Genomic DNA, 22,379 nt, shown 5'->3' on the forward strand with positions numbered 1-22,379 from the left:
ATTTTGAAGACTTAATGATGGATGTTTTTGTTAACTGTCTATGGTAGATAGTATTTTGTAAAGCTACTTCATTATGGATGTTTTGTTGACTGCCTATCGTAGACAATATTTTGTAAAGCAACCTTCTTGATATTTTATTAACTACCTATAACAAGCCATGATATTAGTAGTGGAAGTATTGTTGCTGTAATGGTAATTTGTAATTTTTCGACTTCCCCTTTGTCAATATATTCCAGGAACAAAATTTTACATCAACACAAAATATGTAGCCTAAATCCAGAAAATAAAAAAGTACGTTATCAATCCTAAACACATAACATAAGAGCTAACATTAGAGCAACTACAACCACAATTATAATAGCAGCAACTCTGAACTTCAACCTTCCTTGTCTTCTCTGACAATGCCACGATCACTTTTCTTAATAAGACTCGCAAGAAGAGTCTTGTAGTATTCTTCCTCAATCGCAGGATCAACCTATCGGAAAAAGCCACAACCTTCACCAATCTCATATCTTGGGCAGCCTAGGAACCTTCTTCCAGGATTGGTGAATGTTCGTGACATTTTAAGATCTGCAGCAATTCCACAATAACACAAAGGTTCCTTCTTCATTACTGAAGGAGAAGACACGACAATAACTTATTTCTTGCCGGAGAAGAAGAAAAAAATCGACCTTCAAAAGAAAAGGAGATGGCAAAAATTGATGGGCAATGAAGAATCCCAGCAAAGAAATTCTATTTTTCAATGTTGAAGCTAACGCGAGAAAGAAGAAGGCATCAGATTTGGATAGAAATCAGCTTCTATAATGTTCAACAATGGAGAATAAGGTAGAAAGAAGAAGATGGCTGTTAAATAGGCCATATTATTACTGTTAGTGCTTTTTCAACTGCCCTCACACCCCTTACAAGCGTGTGAATCATGCACTGAAGCCAAATATGACACATATGATCAGCCTCCTGTCATAAGCGTATATTATACATGGTTTGAAGGAGTGTAAGCGTTCCATTGACAAATTGATAATTTTGGTACCGGTATGACAAAGTGGCACAAATATAAGTGCCATTTAGGCTATTCTGCCTTTCTATATTAACTAATGCATGTAGAAAATTTTCTTCAATGTTTTCCTTTTCCCTCAACTCTCTCTTATCATCCATCATCTTCAGTTTCACATTTTCTGCCGCTATAGAGCGATACTAGCTTCAGTTGAACGACTCATTGATAATAAATGTTGTGAATCAACAAATTCACAATATAAACCTTAAGAAAAATACAACCAAAATTAAAAGGGAATACTTCGAACACAAAGAGAAAAGAAGAAAAAGGAACTTTGTGAAGCTTTTGGACATTTCATTCACTCTTTCTCAGATGATTACACTGGTTTGTAGAGCCAAAGTTACAACTACCATCAAATAGCTTGAGGGGAAAAAATAGGAAATTTAAAGACTAACTTATTATAATTAATGGAACTTCTAACTAATTGTAATTAACAAACTTTCCCGCCTTATTTCAGAGCCCAAATTCAGCATGCTTGCATTACTGCTTTTTCTGCATGGATATGATCATATGATATGCTGGTCAAGACGATCCTCCCTACGATTGCATCATGAAGAACGAAAGAAGGTCAACAAAATGCACTTAACAAATGAGATCCAAGGATAAAGAAAGAGTTAAGAATTGGTTAGTCCTTACCAAGGGCAAACCTTTTGCAGCTCTCTGCTCCAAAAATGTTGATGGCTTATAGAAATCACCATAGGCCTCATGCCAAGTTTTTAGCTTTGAGTATATGTATTCAGATCCAATTGTATCAGCCCAAAACATGACACCTCCACTGCAGAAAAACATAGTGATTATTAGCATATCTTACAAGTAATGAATTCGAGTTCAGAGATAGGCAATAGCAATTGAAGAAACTGTTGCTACTTACGTTTCTGAAGGAAATTTAAACCCATGGACAGATGCAATATCAATATCAGATGCTCGGACAACTATTCCTTCCTCAATAACTCGACAAGCCTCATTCACCACAGGAAAGAATATCATTTCAAGAATTTCTTCATCGGTCACAGATATTGGCTGCCAACAAAATCACGCCTTATATCAATCAAACATGCACAATATAATATAGCATTGGCTGTAGTTAGACGAGAATGCTTGCTTTAGTTTTAACAAAGAAGAATTCAGATTAAAAGAAGGATTCAACTGCAACAAACCTTTCCACCAGGAGCAATATTAGTAAATCGCATAGACTCCTCAACAACTTGAATCACAGAGTGATCAGCTTCTGGCTTGCTTCCCTTTTTGTATGTGTAATATCCTTTTCCATTCTTCTTTCCTATGATGCAAGTATATATTCACTTAGAAAACCACACCATTTTTGAGTGACAAATCTTGGAAATTGAACTGAGTAGCAGACTGTTGCAACTTTACTACTGTTATTCTTCTTGTAAAGATCATTTAACTTCTTTTTACATTTTGTTTCCTTTTAAAAAAAAATTATTTTCAGGCCAAAAGTTAAAAGTGGAAAATACAAGTGTCTTCAGTACCTTCCCGCCCATCTTCTACCATCAGTTGAACCAAGGGTGACTGAAAAGCGCGGTCTGGAAAAGCAGCAACAAACTCTTTTACACCAGCCAAAAATATACCATAGCCACTAAGATCCTGAAGCCTGCATATCATAATATACCAACTTGGTTTAAATATGCAGAAATGATTTTGGTGTAAATAAAAGCAAATGTGGACGAACAGTTAAAGTGTTTGTGCAAGCATAAAACATGCCACTAATGAATTCTAGTTGAGGCACAGACCCAGTGATAGAAATTGAACGCAAGTTATTGATAAAAATCGAACGCAAGAATGTATTCGCTCAACAGCGCACACAAGTGTTTGTGCAGTGATTACTGTGTATGTTCATATCTTCACATGCTGAGATGAACAAGTTTCACTCTAGATAAAGAACTTACTGGAAAGGGCCAAGCCGCATGCCAAACTCAGTGATCACGCGGTCAATTCTGAAGATATCAACACCTAAATTTGCCAACAGGTCTGGTCCTTGCATATAAGGGAAGAAGCTACGGTTGACAGCAAAACCAGTACAATTCTTCACTACGATGGGGACTTTTTTCATAATCTTGGTGAATCTTATAACATCAACAATTACTTGTGGAGAAGTATTTTCGGTCCTCACGATTTCCACCAGAGTCATCACATGAGCAGGACTTCGCCCAGAAAAAGAAAGAAATATGAAAACCAGAAAATTAGAATTAAGGAATACAATAAGTCAGGAAACAGTAATATAATATACTCTCAAAACCATCAAAACTATCTTTGCCTCGCTCGAGTGAGAAGAAACATTATAAATGTATCTGAATAAATGTATCCCCTGAATAAAGGCATGGTGTAAACATTCGGGCAAAAGTCTGGTACAGAATTGAATCTCACCTGAATAAATGTATCCCCAAAATGCGATCTTGACTACTTGTTCTTTCCCCAATAACATCAAGACTAATTGTGGATGTGTTTGATGCAAAAATGCAGTCTGAAGAACAAACTTTTTCAATATCTTCAAATATTGATTGTTTCAGCGACACTACCTCATTAACAGCCTGAAGACAGAGAGGCGTAAATTTCATCAGAAAATAATGGAAATATGTATAATATGCATGATCTACAAGGATGTTCTAAAATAATGAAAGTCAGGGATTTAACGACATCAGAGTTGAAGTATGGAAAAACCTTGGACAAAGGATGTTACTAAGCTTTCTTAGACATAAATTGTATGGAAAAACAAGGCAAGAGAATAGCATGAAAACTAAGAGGAAGAAGGGAAGAAGTGGTCAAAGGATTACCTCAATGACCATGTCAACATCTTTTAGATCCTCATAGTCTAAAGTGCCTTTAAGAAGAGACAAAGTCCTTTTCATCTTATCCTGATTCAGCTGTCCTCTTGTTACTAGGCCTTGTAGATTTGCTGGAACACAAATAGCATAAACAATATATCAGATGACATCCAAATATTGCTTTTCTGTCCTACTACTATCTTTACTACAGATTCAACAAGTTGTACTAACCTTCTACTGATTTCACTGCTTTCAATAGATATTCATGGTTAATTTCTTTAAGTACAACATTCATGTTGCTCATAATGAGAGCTGTAGCAATGCCAGATCCCATTAACCCGCCACCAACAACGGCAACTTTTTCTATTATCCGCGGCTTAAGCCCAATATCAGTAACACCTGGTACCTGTAAATTGTATTACAGCATTGTTAGACTATGTTTAAGCCCTCAAAGTTGGCCTAAAAATACATAAGATGCCAAGATTCTCTTAAACAGTGCGATTATTAAGCATGACCGCTAGTACAGAACTCTACCAGGCATGAAGAAATCTATAAATGCTTTTTCATGCATAAAATGTACCAAATAAAATCCAGGTATAGAAACAGTTCCAGTTTTTTGTACCTTCTTAATTAAACAATGAAAGAAAGAGAATCTATGGCCTAATATCTGACCTTTGATGTTGCACGTTCAGCGAGAAATAAGTGAAGAAGACCTTTTGCAGTATTTGACAGCACCAGCTCCTTAAATACTTTATCCTCCTACAATCAGTCGCGCATAGATTATAAGCAGAAACCAAACAAAGATTTTGGGAGCACATCATTGAAATTATCAATCTCTAGTAACACATCACAAAAGCAAACTATGTAAATGCAGTTTTGTGTAATAGGATAGTTTACCTTAAGAACACCAGAAAATCCTCCAGATATGATGCCTTCTTCAATCACATCAAGACAGGCACTGTAATGAGGCGCTCTGTACCGTTGTCTAGCACTTTTCAGTATCTCAAGCGATTCATCCTTAGGTCCAAGTTTATCTGTCTTTTCAAGAGAATTGCAATGTGGTTGGCGCCCTTCAACGATGTCGAGTGCCCAGCACCGAGCAACTGCCAAGAGCTCCTCGGAAGAGACAATGGCATCAATAAGACCCAACTCCTTTCCCTCTTCAGATGTTATGGTCTTGGATGACTGTCCAATATTTAGACAAAGGTTCAGCCTCTTTAAGCTACCATCTAACATTTAGAGAGACTAACTTAACAGTGTATATTTAAAGTATGACACTTACCATCAACATATCAACAGCCTTTGAGGTCCCGACTAATCTTGGAAGCCTCTGGGTGCCTAAAAACACACATTCAAATTTTTCAGCAGAAAGTTTCTTAAAATGAAAAGGCGCCAAATTTAAACATTAAGAAGTGTACCTCCACATCCAGGAATAACTCCAAGTTTCAGCTCAGGTAAACCAAGATCAGCTTTTGCTGTGGCAATTCGAGCACTGCACCCCTACATAATTTAAATTGAGAAAATCAATTAATAGACAGAACTACATCCAGAGAAATAAGGAAATCAAATGAAAAAACTTGAGCAGAGAGAACAAACCATAGCCAACTCCAAGCCACCACCAAGGGCAAATCCTTGAATTGCAGCAACAGAAGGCTTCTTCCCATCTATATATGACCACCAGACAAAGTTGTGATTAGATAATCAAACTACATATCAACCGCAAACTACTTTAGAACTTATAAAGAAATTCTTGGCAAAGAACATAAGATGTTATAGACATACTTTCCATTTTGTTAACCACGAGTCCAATTGATGCATCAGGTAGAAGTGATATATCTCCTGGAGATTTTGAAGGAAAAATCTGGTTAGATAACAAGGGGACATTAACTGATCAGGAATAAGCGATAACTGAAAAAGCAAAAAATTACCATGCTTATGAACATTCTCCACAACACTGATGTCCAAACCACCACAAAATCTACCATCAGCACCTATCAGCATAAAAGGACGACGTCACAACAAATATTTCAATTTAAAATTTAGTCAAGCACAAAGCCATTTTAAGGAAGGGGAGCCTTAGAGCAACTGTAAAGTTGTCTTGATGTGACCTATAAGTCACGGGTTCGAGCCGTGAAAGAAGCCACTAATGCTTGCATTAGGGTAGGATGTCTACATCACACCCCTAGGGGCGCGGTCCTTCTCCGGACTCTGCGTGAATGCGGGATGCTTTATGAATCGGATTGCCCACAGAGCCATTTTAGGAAAACAGGCAACATTAGCAGTACATACATCTCTTGCTCCTTTATACTAATTGGTTTAACCCTTTTGGTTATTGACATGAACTCTTTAAACAATTTGCCAATATTAAATCAGACTACATAATCATATTTTTTAGGATATTTATAGATACTCAGAGTCCGAGATTATAACAAGGATATAAACTGTGCTTTTCCTCTTTATATGTAAAAATATGACTCCAATAGTTAAAGTTCACTATATTAAACTCTTCCTTTCTTTAATTGAACTCCCTAAAGGACCACTTTGACTATTGTGTGACAGAGATTGTTTTTTAATAACCTGTCAAATCTACCCAAGTTTAAACAGGTTGGATCATCACCCATTTGTTAAAAGTTGATTTTTTTTTTCCATCCAATTATTAGGTAAAAAGACGGCTTCAAAACTGGGTAACCTGGTGGGTCAAAATTCAAACTCAAATCCAAACATATAAAAGAGGAGGTTGGATCATGTTAATCAAACTCATTTTGATCCAATCAAACTTCGAATGGATCATGACATGTTTATTGGTCTGACCCCATTTTGACCCGTTCAATTGTTACTCTAGTTGGAAAAGTAGTTTAAGCTCCCGTTTGGACAAAGATTTTTTCTTACTTATTTTCAAAAAAAAAAAAAAATTGAAAACATTCCTTGTTCATGGAATTTAATCAGTTTTTTAAAAAAATTTAAAGAAATATTTTCAAGTTTCAAAAACTAGTTTGGGCCAGTTTTTGGATGAAGATTTTCTTCCACCCACAAAATTTCAACTTTATTTTTTGAAGTGAAATGAATGTGAAAACACAACTTCAACTTCCAAAACCTATTTTTCAACACAACTTCAAAAAAATACTTTTTTCAGTTTTCAATCAAATCTATGTCCAAATTAAGACTTGTCACTTTTACAATTAAACTATATAGATTAACATGTGTAATTCCCAGAAGAGTAATTGGAACAAAACTTACCAGAAAGAACAATCGCCTTTACGGTGTCGCTATCTATTGCCTCTTGATAGCATCTCTTCAACTCCTCAATTGCTATTATTGACAATAAAGAGTATTAATAACACTTTCTATAATTGGAAGTACTTTCAAAGAGTGGGCCACTCGGAGAAGGAACTCAACAACGTGGGTAGAAAATGGAGTAGATTTTTACTTTAGGAAGTTGGGATAATATAGAGTTAAATTTATAAAAAGAAAAAGAGAGTTTTTTGTTAAGTTGGAGATTGTAAAGATTACGGAATGTGAAATTATAATTCAAATCAATAAGAAAAGAAGAAGAAGAAGAAGAAGAAAGCTAAGGAACCTGAGAGAGTTAAGGCATTGACAGGTGGATTATGGACAGTAATAACAGCCACGCCATCGTTCCCTATTTCCATATTGATTGATGCTTTCTTTGCCATTTCTTGATTTAATTTCTTCTACACAAATTAAGTCGTCTTTCCTGAAATAGTATAAATACATCAGTAACGAAATTATTCAACACAAATTAAAACAATGTCAAAATTTATATTTATTCTTAAAATGAAAACCTTCTTTACCATTAATCTTATATATATATATATGTACAAACTAAAGCAGCAGAAACTTAAAGTGAAACTGTGATGGCGCAATTGATTGTCAAGCAGATAAATCGGACAATCGGAGTTCAGCACTATACCGCATTCGTTTCAAACTAAGTGGATTTTTTAACTCACTATACAAAGACTTTTGAGATTAATGATCTTAACCTGTTATGATATTTCTGTAACTACAAAAGCATGTTATTAAAGATAAAATTTAAAATTTAAAATTTAAAGTTAAGATTGTGTATAAATATATATATATATATATAGTGTACTTAATATTCATTTCTGAGAAAAATTTCAAATAAAACTAAAAGGAGTAATTAAACAATGCTATCGCTGAGAAGAACAAAATGCCAGTTTAGTAAATGAATGATAGATCGAGTACCCCAATTTAGTTGAATGAGAGAAGAAAAGAAGGAGAAGCTGTGCCTTTTAATTTTGCTTGAAGCTGTTTGGTTTGTTATGCGAATGATTGCTGATATATGCAGTATTTATATGCAAGAAAAAGATGGAGAATAGTGAATAATTAACTACTCAAGTTGTGACAAATCAGCCCACTTCATAGCTGCCAAAAAAGACTCTGACCCTGCCCGCCCTTTTCAATAATCCTATTAATTTCTGTACTTACTACTATTCCCATGTGATCCAAAATAGGAATCTTGGGAATCATTTTAATGATTTTTATATATATATTGCTACACCATATTATATAAATCAGATTTTACACTGTTAAGCATGTATTATGATGTCTAAAGTGTATATATCTCTAATAATTGAAAGTTCAAAAAGAATCACTTCAAAAAAGTTACCTCCTACCAAAATTATGTTATATATCTTCTTTAGTATTTCTCAAAGAAGAATGTAGTCTCTCTGTTTCAATTTAGATGGCATATTTTCCTTATTAGTTTGTTAAAAAAAATAATATATTTCTACAATTGAAATAATTTAACTTTAAACTCTTTATTTTACCCTTAGTGAGAAGCTTTTATAACCACATAAATATCACGGCCCCACAAAGCTTTTATCCTTTAAGTTTTTAAGATCACAAATTTCAAAAGTCTTCCTTTTTTTCTTAAATTTTGTGTCGAATTAAACTACCTCATATAAATTGAAACGGAAAAAGTAATATTTTTTATTTATAAATAATTTAACTTTAAACTTTCTGTTTTACAAAACGATCTACTGTCACACAATGTCTTGCTTTAGATCATGACTTTTAAGTAGACTTTTAGACATAAAAATTGTAATTTTTGGAGAAGAAAAACGGGTATTTGGAGTTAAGTTGAAAAAAGGTATTTAGAATTTGAAATTATTGTGATGACCCAAAGGGTCATCTTTTGTTTTAGAATTTGATTCCGCGTTTCGAGGCCTTAAAAACCCCTATTTATTTCTCCTTGATTTGCGCGCGCAGTCTCAGCACGTATCCGGAAAGCTTTTATGTGAAAGATTTAAGAAAAGATAATTTTTGGCTTAAAAAGATAATTTTAGTTGACTTCGGTCAATATTTTGGATAAACGGACCCGGACACGTGTTCCGACGGTCCCGAAGGATCCATAGTAAAATATGGGACTTGGGCATATGCTCGAAATTGAATTCTGAGGTCCCTAGCCCGAGAAATGAATTTTTGAAGAAAATTGTTAACTGAAAATGTAATGGTTTTTGGAAATATGATTAATGTTTGATATTGTTAGTATCGGGCCCGTATTTTGGTTCCGGAGACAGGTACAGGTCCGTTGTAATATTTAAACTTTATCTGTGAATTTCGGTAGAAAACGGAAGTGTTATTTTGGCGATTTGATCGCGCGAGCAAGTTCGTATGATGTTTTAAGACTTGTGTGCATGTTTGGTTTGGAGCCCCGAGGGCTCGGGTGAGTTTTGGATAGGCTACGGAGTGTTTAGAGCCTTAAGAAAATTTCTGGTATGTTGCAGATCTGCAGACTTCGCATTTGCAAAGTCTGGCTCGCAAATGCGAACATCGCATTTGCGAAGTTTCTTCGCAAGCTGGGAAGGGGACCTTCGCATTTACGAAGTTCATTGTCGCAATTGCGACTTGAACAGTGGCCGCATTTGCGAACAATTGTTCGCAATTGCGAAGATAGCAGGCCAGGCCAAGCTTCGCATTTGCGAACTTGTGATCGCAAATGCGATACCTGCAACTGTTCAAAACATAACTTAGACGGGATTTTCAACTCATTTCTCAAATTTTCAAACCCTAAGCTTCAAGAGGCGATTTTCTAAAGAGTAGTTCTTCCCCAAATCATAGGTAAACGATTTCTAACTCATTTCCTTCAATCTATTTCATCTTTTTATAAGATTTCATCACAAAATCTAGGGTTTTTCATGGGGAAATTGGGTGTTTTGGGTAGAATTTAGGAATTTCGAAATTTGGGGATTTGGACCTCAATTTGAGGTCGAATTTCAAAACCAATTGTATATCCGGGCTCAGGGGTGAATGGGTAATCGGGTTTTGGTCCGAATTTCGAGTTTTGACCAAGGGGGCCTGGGGTCGATTTTGACTTTTTGGGGGAAATGTTTGGGAATCTATAATTTTGCATTGGACTTGGTTTCTTTAGCGTTTATTGATGTTATAAAGTTAAATATGGCTAGATACGAGTGGATTGGTGGTGGAATCGAGAGGTAAAGCGGTGGTTGAGCTGTGAATTACCCGTTGGCTTGAGGTAAGTCTTTGGTCTAACCTTGACTTGAGGGATTAGGGATCCCCGACTTGCTTGCTATGTGAAATACCATGCGTGTGGCGTATATGTGTGGTTACGAGCACCTATGCGTTGCCAAATTACTTGTTTAGCCTGTTCCCTTGCCCCATTTCCCTAGATTTTGCTCTCATGTTTTATTTGCTATTTGCTTATTGATGCTTCCATGTCTAATTGCTTCTTGTTTAATGTTGTTTCTCTATTGGTGTTGTTAATTGTTCCTTTGTTCCATTATATTACACTGTTGGTTTATGTTGGCTTATTGGTGCTTCACGGTACACATTGGTTGGTCTTGCTGTGTAGTTTTAACGAGTGAACTTTCATAATTGCTATGATATTTCTTTGTGCCGGTTGGAGGTATAAGTGTTGTGGAGGATGTGAGTTAACTTGTGAAACACTTGTCTCTATGTTGTGCTTGGTGCTGATATGTATATTGGGATCGGGTCGCACGCCGCAACAGGAGGAATAAAGGTGAATGTGATTGTCTGGTGGGATCGGGTTGCACGCCGCAACAAGGAGTAAAAAGGGTGGAAGGTGAGATCGGGTTGCACGCTGCAACATGAGGAATAAGGGTGATATATTGAGGAGTAATAAGGGTGGACTGGTGGGATCGGGTTGCACGCCGCAACAAGGAGTAATAAGGGTGAATGATTATACTGTTATTGATTATACGATGGGATCGGGATGCGCGCCGCATTAATTGTTGTTCATGTATTTATTTTATCCTGAGGTTCATTATTGTGGTGTTGAAACTCTCCCAAGGATTGGTTATAGCTGAGTAATGGTAGAACGACCGATTTCCGTACTTATTTAATGCCAGTTACTGCTTTATTTCATTCCGTATTTCCTTTCTATAAACTGTTGCAGGTTGTATATGTTGTTATGTCCTGCCGTAGCCTCGTCACTACTTCGTCAAGGTTAGGCTCGGCACTTACCAGTACATGGGGTCGGTTGTACTGATACTGCACTCTGCACTTTCTATGCAGATTTTGGAGCTAGTGGCTGATCGAGAGGTTGGTTGCTTTCACTGCATTTAGGAGACCCAAGGTAGTCCTGCAGGCGTCCGCAGGCCCTGGCGTCCCCTCCTATCTTTACTGCATTCTGTTTTACTTTTCTCCGAGACAGATGTATATTTTTCTTTCAAACCAATACTTGTAGTATTCGTAGACTATTCGTGAGTTGTGACCCAGTTTCTGGGTGGTATTTGCTTATGTTTTCATCAATAGTATAAAAGTAACTAGTTAAATCATGTACTTTTGCCTTTATTTCCGCTGATTTAGTTTTGTTAAATTTAATTATAAAATGATAAAGGAAAAATGTGTAATATTCTGTAAAGTTGGCTGGCCTAGCGAGTGCAATGTTAGGCGTCATCACGGTCCCGAAGGTGGGAAAGTCGGGTCGTGACAATTATGTTTGGACATGCATTTCACTTGAAAAATGTTGCAGTTTTATGAGTGGGGGAAAAATTTTTTCTCTCATTTTCAAAATTTTTCAAAAGCTTGCAAAATTTCATGGATAAACACGTTTTTAAAAAAGAAAAATTCTGGACAAACAGGGCCTAACTTTCTTGTTTTCTTTCTTAAACTTTATGTTCGATGAAATATCGTCACTATAACTGGTAGGAGGGAGTAATAGATTACGACGAAGTAGTTGGATTACGAAAATTTTACGGCAGAAATTAAAAAATAGCCAGATTTACAAGTGGTCATTCAAAAATAGCCACAGTTTCAAAAGTAATCGAAATTTAGCCACTTTTCATGTAAAGATAAATCTGAACGAAAACACTGTTCAAACTCCGGTAAATACTCCAGCATAATATATTGGAATTCCAGTATATTATACTGGAGTTGCAGTATAATATACTAGACTTCCAACATATTATACTGAGTTGCAGTATAATATATCGGTCCGGCATAATATGCTAGAAATTCATACACAGATGCACCGATCTCCAATATTATGCTGGAACTTTCCGTGTTGCAGCAAAATAGTGGCTATTTTTCAATGACTTCGCAAGCGCTGACTATTTTTGAATGACCAATCCGAAAACTTGCTAGCTCATGCTATTTTTACAAATTTTACTATAGTAAGGTTGTCTTCGTGTTAATTTTGTAATTAGTTACTCCTTTCACAAAAGAACCACGTGGTTTAATTTTAAAAACAAGAGCTCAATCATGTAGACTTTTGTGCGAAGTCTAAGTTTGATTCTTTAATTTTTAAAGTAAAATTTACATATTTACACAAGTAGTTGGATGGGTTACAATTATTCATTTCTTAAAGCTAAGTAAAAAGAATTTCAAAAATCATAATTATATGAAAAAGTTATTTGACACTTTAAATAATACTAATATTTGTGAAATAAATTGTGTGAGAGAGACCGAGAGAAAAGACGTTGCCATCATGATGGCAAAGACAGCTTATTATAAGCGGGAAGTTTCCTATCAATTGCTGCTTTCCCCCTATATATATATATATATATATATATATATATATATATATATATATATATAAGAACTAAATAAATAAAGTATAGAAAGGAAAATATGTTCCTTTGACTTGTCATTTCCATTCTTTCTTTATGAATTATTGCTGCCAGCTATTTCGGAATTAATCTTTTCAGGATCATGAATCGCATCAGGTATATATAGGCTATAGCCATGTCAATGTGGGGGACAAGAGAGAGAAAAATAATATTCCATCTATGTCAATTTATGCAATATATATTTTAAGTTTATTGCAACAAAATAAACAATTTTTCTATTTGAAAACTTAGGTTCTATTTGCCTCTAAAGTGCTATGAAAAATGAAAGATCAAATTATTACTTAGTTAGTTGTAGAACACACACCTACTCTGAGTATTTGATCCTTATTTTATAATCGCGAAAAAGTTTGGTGTATCTTCTCCTTTTTGTTTTTTCGTCTACCCTGATCCCCTCTTTTCAAAATTTTCTTTATAAAATAATACCATTAATGTAATAGAAGAATTAATAGTGTTTGGTAGATGGTATGCTTTTCACGTCGTCTTTCATGACCTTACCTTTTGAACTCACATCATGTCAATAAATCATGTGGTAATATTTATTTTAAGTTTTTAGGGTTTAATAAGTGCTTATAAATAATAAATATTGGAAAAGAAGTAAAGGTTAAGAGATTCAACAATAATAACAACAATAACAACAACTCAGTGAATTTTCACCAGTGCAATTTGGGGAGGATGAAATGTATGTAGCCTTACCGCTATCCTAGTAGGTACAGAGACCCTTTCTTAAAGACCCTCGACAAAGAAGAAGAGATTCATACTAGCGAAACATGTCTCGACTTTAAAAGTGTACTATAATTTAAGACTTCAAAGAATTTGATCGTAATTTCTAAATAAAAATTAGTCATTGAAGTTAAGTTACTAATAGTTCATCATTTTAATTTTCTACAAAAATGTTATGATCATTTTATTAAAGCGAAACAGTATAGTAGTCTCAAACATGTGCCCACCACGCGCTATTGAAATCTCGGATTAGCGAGACAGTTTTGTTCTCTGTAAAGTCCCGCCCTTATGCTATAAATTGTTGGGGTTGTAATTTGTAAATTAGCTACTTGAGTTCTACCAGCAGGTCTTAGAATCATATAACTTTGAACCTAATATTTTTGAATTTGCAGAGATTACCATTAAAGTTGCAGTCAAGATTTTTACTATCCAAGCTTTACCGAAGTAATTCTTTGCATTTTTCTTAATTTTGGTCCGCGTCACAAAATATTTATATTCGGTAGAAATGATGAGATAGAAAGATCTAGTAACATTAATATTGTCAAATAAATGATGAAATAGAAATTTGCTTGATCCAGTATAGTAAGGCCCCTGCTCATACGTAGTTACCCGTACTATATGTTCGTCATTCAATTATGGGAGTGGACTATAGGGTGTTTGGATTGGCTTATAAAAAGTAGTAGCTTTTAAGCTAAAAGTCAAAAGTTGGTAATACTCAATTTTTGGCTTATTTTTGTACTTTTTATGCCTAAAAGTAAGTGCTTTTAAATACTTTTTACCATTGTCAAACAATACATAAACTAAAAAAGTGCTTAAAAGCCAATAAACACTTAAAATAAGTAAATCCAAACACTCTCTATATGTTCGTCATTCAACTTGTCCCTTCGAAAAAAAATGTTTGCGCGCAAGGTTCAAACTATGGATGCAAGCACCTTTAATATTTAGAGCTCGTTTGGTCATGAAATTTTTTTCACTTTTTTTCGAAATCAGTATTTGGCCATATAATTTTCAATTTTCACTTGAATGTGAATTTTGAAATTTTTCGAGAACTTAAAAAATTTCAAAAAACTGTTTTTCAAAATTTTCACTCAGATCGGTCAAAAAAATTCAAAAAAAAAAACTCAAAATTATATTCTTGTCCAAACACAACTCTAATTTTCAAAAATTATTTTTATTTGAAACTTTTTTCACTTTTTTCGGAATTTTACAATACTTATGTCCAAACGCCCACTTAGTTTAAAGTGGAAAAACATTGTCAAAAATAAAATAAAATAAAAACAGTTTGGTATTCTTACGAAATTGCAAAATTTGTTTGTCCGAATAGACCTCTTCGGCTTATTTACTCCTATAAATTCAAGTTGAATTAGTTGTGAAATATTTTATGTCTATGTTTTGACCCCAAAAAAGTCCAATTTGGATTGAAAATGTCAAACAGTAGATTCATAGACCAACATTGATAAGTTTGACTACGAAAAGATCGTGATTTGCTACACAAGTTACGTCACCGCCTTCGTTGAATCGGATTCCCAAAGCAACGCTCTCATTTTCATTTTAGAAGTATAAAATAATGTACCCATATTTTCTAAAACACCTCTAGGCTCTAACAAGAGGGAAAGAGCATAATTATGTTATGAAATATTATTTTGTAGTGGATGTCTATAACTCCTAAAGAAGTTACTCCCACTAGTCTTCTCCATTATGTAGATAACTCCCACTACTTCTCACCATTATAGTTGTAACTCTCACACCTCCGTAACCTCCCTGTATTGGGTGATACCCTTTTTTGCTTGAGCCCGACCGGGTTGGGTCCGGTCCGGGGCAAGTCGGGGCCATCGAACCCGACCTGGATGCAAGGTAGAACGACGGCCACGTCTACAACCGAGGTCGAGTCATTTCGAGACCGTTGCAGAGCTCGATATGAGTCACCACCGGATGGAGAAACACACAAGGTCGGAAGCCGGACTCGTAACGGATAACCAAGCGTCGCCGGATATCTCGCCCAAACGTGATTTTCTCAACCACTTCAGGCCATTAAGGCGTAATTACAGGGATCCACGATGTAATTAATTTACCTACCTTATTTTTACCCTTAATCGGAATGTATAAAAGGGGAGAAGACCCCATAAGGAGGGGACGGAAAAAAAACCATTACACTACAGTACCATCTCTCTAAATTCTTGTAAGCTATCAAGCACAATTGTTCTAAGCAATATTATATTCTGCGATTATTTACTTTAACAACAATTATTGAGTCTTTATCTTTATTTTACTCAACCTAAACCTTTTGTATCTTTTAGTTCACGGATCCTTAAAACCCCATATAAATTCAATTGTTATCCGGATTCCAGGGTAAACAGTTTGGCGCCCACCGTGGGGCTAAGGATATTAGTGAGCTCTTTGATACTCTTTCTTGACACATCACAATACACTGGTTCTTTGCAAAAGAGTCCATCTTACATTCAAATTACCAACTCATAGAATGGCACAATCAATCAACACGGAACTCGAACAGCAGACAGGAAACAATGGAATGCCCGGGCTCGAAAACCCGATAGATGCCGGTTCCCGGATGGCGCTCAACACTGATCAGGCCTCCGGATCATCGCATAGCGTCCGGGGAGAGGACGATTCGAGGGCCCAGGCAGTCGGCGAAGAGACTATCAGCCTTAAAATGATTTTTGACATGCTGCAAGCCCAGCAATCGGCTATAGCTCAGCTCCAGAGCCGGGTCCAGGAGCCTGTCAGGTCCGAGGAGGCTCCCCGTGCAGCTGCAATCATCAATCCGACCCCAGTACAGCCGGAACGGGGTGGGCCGGATGCTGACTCTGCGGTTCTTAGGAAGCTAGAAGAACTGACCGAACGAATCGAAAAGGGGGAAGAAAAGATCGAGGCCAACAATAAAAAAGTAGAAACATACAACTCCAGGGTCGACCAAATACCAGGTGCACCTCCGGTCCTGAAGGGCCTTGACGCTAAAAAGTTTGTACAAAAACCGTTCCCATCCAGTGCCGCCCCAAAACCTATCCCTAAGAAATTTAGAATGCCCGATATCCCGAAGTATAATGGGACCTCGGACCCAAACGAACATGTGACAGCGTACACATGCGCGATTAAGGGAAACGATCTCGAAGATGATGAAATCGAGTCAGTTTTGTTGAAAAAGTTTGGAGAAACCTTGTCCAAGGGGGCAATGACGTGGTATCATAACTTACCACCAAATTCCATCGATTCGTTCGCCATGTTAGCCGATGCCTTCGTGAAAGCTCACGCCGGGGGCGATCAGGGTAGAAACAAGGAAATCCGACCTATTCAAGGTCCGACAGCGCATAAACGAAACACTCCGGGAATTTGTGTCTCGATTTCAAATGGAGAGGATGGATCTTCCCCCAGTCACGGATGACTGGGCAGTACAAGCCTTCACTCAAGGATTGAACGCCAACAGCTCAGCCGCGTCCAGGCAATTAAAGCAAAGTCTGATCGAGTTTCCAGCAGTTACGTGGGCAGACATCCATAACCGGTACCAATCGAAGATAAGGGTAGAGGACGACCACAGCGGAGCGAGTTCGGATTCACCATCCACACATAGGAATTTCGATCGACCTCGTAGGGAAAACTACAAAGATTCAAGACCGAACAAGGAAAGATATCGGCCGTATCAGGATGATAGGAGGCCTAAATTTACGAGGAACGACCGCGGCTATGAGAGGAACAGAAGACCGTTACCGAAGGCCAACCTCGGGAAAGCCGTCGATAGACAGGAAGCACCCCGATTAGCTGAATATAATTTCAGTGTCGATTCAGCTACCCTGGTGTCGGCGATCGGACGTATCAAAGAAGCCCGATGGCCCAAACCGTACAGTCCGATCCATCGAGGAGGGATCCCAAGTTAATATGTAAGTACCACAACACGCATGGCCACAGAACCGAAGATTGCAGGCAACTGCGGGAGGAAGTCGCCCGGTTGCTCGATGAAGGTTACCTTCGAGAATTTCTCAGTGATCCTTATTAACATTCAATTATGAACGAAAATTGCCCCGAGACTTAGTCATAATGGATGCTTCGAGGAACATGTCTTATACTTCGATATGATCGAATAACTCGAAGGTTCATGTCTTCGAATTGCCTCGAAATGTCTTATGTGAGATCGATATAGATCGAATATGCCTCGAGGAGTCTTCCAGTTCGAATGTGCTCCTTCCGAGTGAGGCTTAGGAGAATCGTAATCATGAACGAATTATGCTCGAGAGGGGTCTATATGCATCGTACTGAAGCACCAAGAGTTCGAACAAAAGCTTTTAGCATATATCTTGAATACTGCATTCGATAGTCTTCTTCTATGCAGAATAGTCATACATCAATACTATCCGGGCGATTAGTCAGGCTTATTGGGCACGGCTTCTTATTGGCCGTTGACCCTTACATTTTCCTACTTGACCTTCGCTTCCTTCGAGGCTCTAGGGATCTAATTTACAATGATTCTACCCTTAGTCAATACCTTTGTCCCCATATCGCCACCGTACTTCGCTCCTACTCCCGCTACCATTCCGATCCACCCACCATACGAGTAGATAGCACATTTGTTCTTGCACGCCTCTGTTAAAAAAACTCGAAAAACCTAGAGTTGGGACAAAAACGGAATATTCTTCGAAAGAAAAAAGTGCAGCTTCGTTTGCTTCAGTTCTCCAATGTCCCGGAACTTATCTTTCGACGAACATCGATACCGCACGTAGGATCGACAATCTCAAAAAATTTACGAACTAAAGAAGAGAAAGAAGACTACCTACAGTAGTATCTCTCAAGTGGCCTATATTTCAGTTATTGCGTAGTCTTTCCCAATCCATCTCCTAACTTGTACGAACCCTTCGGTTACCTTCAAAATGGCGTAAGGCGCGTTCCCAGTTTAGTCCTAATCCCCTTCGTTAGGCTCGAGTGAGGTACCTTTTCTTCAGTACCAAAAGTCCCCTATATGAGATGCCGAAGACGAGTCCCTTCGGTATAATATCTTTCGATCTATGTTTCTGAGCTTGCCCATCTAACTATCAGGCTTCTCTCCTTTCGTCTAAAAATCCAACTGCTGTGAAGAATTCGCTTCTTGGTGGTAACCTCATTGCAACCGGAAAATCTAGCGCTGGTTCCCACCTTCGATGGATCAATGCCCTTTCGGGGGGGCTCCGTAAACGCAAAGAGAAAGATAGGCACCGTAATTAGTCCTTCGGTGTCCGTAGGCCCACAATTTCGTGGAGCATTTCTTCTCCATTTCCTTTGCGTCTTGTAACCTTTTCATTTAGTTCTGAACGGATTCTTGTGTCACCGCCTGCCCGTTTCGGATTACGGGTTGACAATACCCTCTTGATCTTGTTCATCCTCGAAGAATCTTTGATACCTTGCTCCCAACGAACTGTTTCCCATTAGTCACTACTATTCGGAATGCATCCCGAACCACACACGACGTGTCCCAAAGGAAGTCGGATTAACTTCTTCTCTCGAACCTTTTCGTAAGCCTCGCCAACCCATTTGGAGAATAGTCAAGAAACCAAAAAATAAATAGAGCCTTACCTGGACTCGAGGAAGCGGACCCACTATGTCCATTCCCACTTCCATGAAAGCCATGGGAGATGACCGAATTGCACAGCTCAGCAGCTGATGATGAATGGCGCATGCTTTACACCTGTCGCATTCTTCGTTACAAATTCCCTTACATCCTTGTTCATGTTGACCCCCAAAGAGTTATTCCAGCCAATATATTTTCGGACCAAACGCATGCCGCGCCCGAATGGTTGCCACATGACCCTTCGGATTTCCCTCAATACGTACTCTGTCTCGGGCAAGCATGTATGGCGAGTGTCCTCCGAAGTTCTTTATATAAAGGACCCATTTTCGGCCAAACAAAAACGGGCGCTTTTCTCAATGCCCTTGATTATCTTTGGCGTCCTGTGAGTTTTCCTTTTTAATAGTCCACATAACCTGTTTCTCCAGTCCAAGTAAAGCTAGTGAGGTTGACCTCGGCTGTTCCTTCTTCTACGACGACCTCATTTAGCTTGTACCACCTTTCGGACCAGCTCTCTCTCGACTGTCTGACCAGATTGGCGAGGCATCGGCCTCGCATGTTTTAGGCTCGGGTGCGGTTGGAGAGTCCATTCTTGAATTTGCAAAGGTGTTTTGGAGTTGTCGACATACCGTTGCATCCGCTCTCCCTGGCTCGAACGTTTTTGTTCGGTCTGCTTTACCACAAGAGAGAAATCGCAACTCAGGCTGTCGATCACTTCGCGCCGAGGCTCCTGGCTAACTCTTCAACCTTGCAATCATAGCCTCATACTCTGCTTCATTGTTAGTCAACCTCCTCGTCCGTATAGACTGCTAATGACGTGCCCCGTAGGAGTTTAGTATTGATTCCAATCGGCCAGCCCCTTTTACTCGAAAGCTCCTCGCGTGAACCAAGTCCATCTCCGGACGGAGTTCCCGACTCAGCAGGAGCTCTTTTCGGCCAGGGAATAAGGGTCGGAGTGAAGCGGCATAAAAATCAGCCAATACTTGCACTTAATCGGAGGTTCTGACGTCGATTATTGATAATCGTACTCGTAACCTCTATGGCCCACTTGCCAGCCGGCGGACAATTTTGGCTTATCATGACATTTCTAATCGTATGTAGTTACGACATGCTATTGGGTACTTGGAAGTATGCTTCAATTTCTTGACCACTAATTAGGGCTAACGCCAATTTTTCTAGGAGGATACTTCGTTTCCGCTTCCCCTAGTGTCCTACTTACGAGTAGAGGGAACGGGTGCCCTGTTCTTCCTAACTAGACCCACTGACGGCTTACTCGAGACGCCAGTATAGGTATTAGAGCTCTTCCGATTTTCAGAGTATGCAACAAGTGGTATTAGAAAGACCTTTGAGTTCCTCTAGGGCGTCTGCTTCTGTCCCCACTGAAATCATTCTTCTTCTTTAGAAGATTTTGAAAAATTGAGGGCTCCTATCCGAGCGTTAATCGGGATATGAACCGAGCCTAGAGCAGCTATGCCCCCAGGTGAGCCGTTGGATGGCCTTTACGGTTATCGAACATCTTTATTCCTCGATTGCCTTAATCTATCCGGATTTGATCGTCGTTCGCCTAATTGAACCATAAAATTCCCAGGAACTTTCCGAATCCGACCACCGAGAAACGCGCATCTTCTCCGGGTTCAGCTTCATGTTATATTCTTAATATTAGCAAAAGGTTTCCTGCAAATGGCATAGATGTTCCCTCTGCGCGTCAGGCGATTTAACTAACATATCATCAATATAAACTCCATGGTTTTGCCTATTGATTCTGAAACATTTTTAACTACGTTGGTAGGGCACCCGGCGTTCTTTAACCCGAAGGCATCACGTTATAGCAGTAAGGAATGCCAACTTAGTGATGAAGGATTTTTTCCTGAGCTCCTTATCCATCCTGATCTATTATAGCCGGAATAGGCGTCGAAGAAAATCTTAGCTCTCACCGATACATCTGTGGCCGGCGTGGCATCGATTCCATTCGATCGATGTTAGGCAAAAGGAAGGAATTCCTCTCGGGCAAGCTTATTTAGATCTGTATTATCCTATACACATTCCTATTTAATACCCTCTTTTTGCGGTACTGACAACTCACTATGGCTAACCATTCGGGTACTTTAAACTTACCCGGCAGATGGACCCTTGTTTAATAGCTTAGTTACCTCCGCGTGATGAAAGCCGCTTTCGACCTCGATTGAGGCCTCTCTTTCTGTTTGATCTGGCCGGAATTTTGGGCTCTGTGCTCAACTTGTGAGTTCGTGACCTCCGGGGTTACTCTTCATACTTCCAAATGGGACCAGAGCCAACAACACCATCTTCGTTAGCATAAAAACAAAGCAAATTTTTCTGAAGCTCGGTAGTTAAACCCGAGCCCAGGATACCTTATTCGCGATCTCGCGCAGCTCGAACGAATAGAGGTATCTGTTCCAGCTCTTCGACTGTTCGATTTGTGGCAGTCGGACTTCTCCGGAGTCACGAAAACCGGAAGAAAGAGGTCTTCCCGAAGGTGGGATTTTGTTCAGCCTCTTTTACCGGAGCTTACATCTTGACTGCTATTTTGCCTTGGACACCTCATCTACTGCGAACAATCTCTCTTGCGGGCGCATTGCTCCCGCGTACACAGTGCATGAGCCCCCTCGGCAGTCATGAATTTCAGCATTTGTTGCAGCGTGGACGTACGCCCGATGTCGTGATATCCAAGGTCTTCCGAGCAGGCGTTTGTACCTCATATTCGCCCCTTGACAACAAGAACTTGTCGCTTTTGAACTCCCGCCCGACGTCTCATCGAGTTATTCCTCCCTCGTGGTTGTCTCCGAGCACATATTAAATCCATTCAATACCTTCACCTCGAGAATTACTCTGCCTGTCGAGTCCCAACTGTTCACGACCCGAACGCGAAATTTATGTTAGCCGAAGCTTCCGGATCGACCAAGAACGCGTGACTAGTGTCTCGGACCATCATGGAATACCAAAGCGTCGTTATGGGGTTTGCCTGAGCCATCGATTTCCTCGTTGCTAAACACTAGTGTTCCCTCTTGGTGCATACATCCCTGATCCGCTTTCTCCCTTGTGATCATATCATTGGACGTTTCAGTATTACTGAGGTGCCTTCTTCCCTCCCGATTATCATGTTTATGGTTGCCGGGGCCTTCCTATCGGCTGTCGATCTCCGATTTCGTAATTGATTTTTGGCCCCG

At 38.7% G+C, this 22,379-nt stretch overlaps 1 protein-coding gene across 2 annotated transcripts; it reads right to left on the reverse strand.

The window, feature by feature from the left end:
• Nucleotides 1-1,305: 1,305 nt before the first annotated feature.
• LOC109214987 (peroxisomal fatty acid beta-oxidation multifunctional protein AIM1-like) lies at nucleotides 1,306-8,253 on the reverse strand. Of its 2 annotated transcripts, none has more exons than XM_019378971.1 (19): nucleotides 8,059-8,253; nucleotides 7,412-7,549; nucleotides 7,072-7,143; nucleotides 5,763-5,825; nucleotides 5,617-5,673; nucleotides 5,431-5,498; nucleotides 5,253-5,334; nucleotides 5,117-5,172; nucleotides 4,732-5,019; nucleotides 4,507-4,593; nucleotides 4,066-4,240; nucleotides 3,844-3,965; nucleotides 3,437-3,600; nucleotides 2,959-3,213; nucleotides 2,542-2,663; nucleotides 2,209-2,330; nucleotides 1,923-2,071; nucleotides 1,688-1,826; nucleotides 1,306-1,588 (listed from the first exon to the last, which is right to left on the reverse strand). In XM_019378971.1, exons 2-19 carry the CDS (start codon nucleotides 7,506-7,508, stop codon nucleotides 1,574-1,576), a joined length of 2,133 nt encoding a protein of 710 aa, XP_019234516.1. In that variant the 5' UTR covers nucleotides 7,509-7,549; nucleotides 8,059-8,253; the 3' UTR covers nucleotides 1,306-1,573. The 2 variants fall into 2 exon arrangements, with proteins under 2 accessions (XP_019234516.1, XP_019234517.1); XM_019378972.1 differs by having other exon boundaries at nucleotides 8,103-8,158.
• Between the last annotated feature and the right edge of the window lie 14,126 nt (nucleotides 8,254-22,379).

Source organism: Nicotiana attenuata, unplaced genomic scaffold, assembly GCF_001879085.1.
Source record: "Nicotiana attenuata strain UT unplaced genomic scaffold, NIATTr2, whole genome shotgun sequence".
Lineage (NCBI taxonomy): Eukaryota > Viridiplantae > Streptophyta > Magnoliopsida > Solanales > Solanaceae > Nicotiana > Nicotiana attenuata.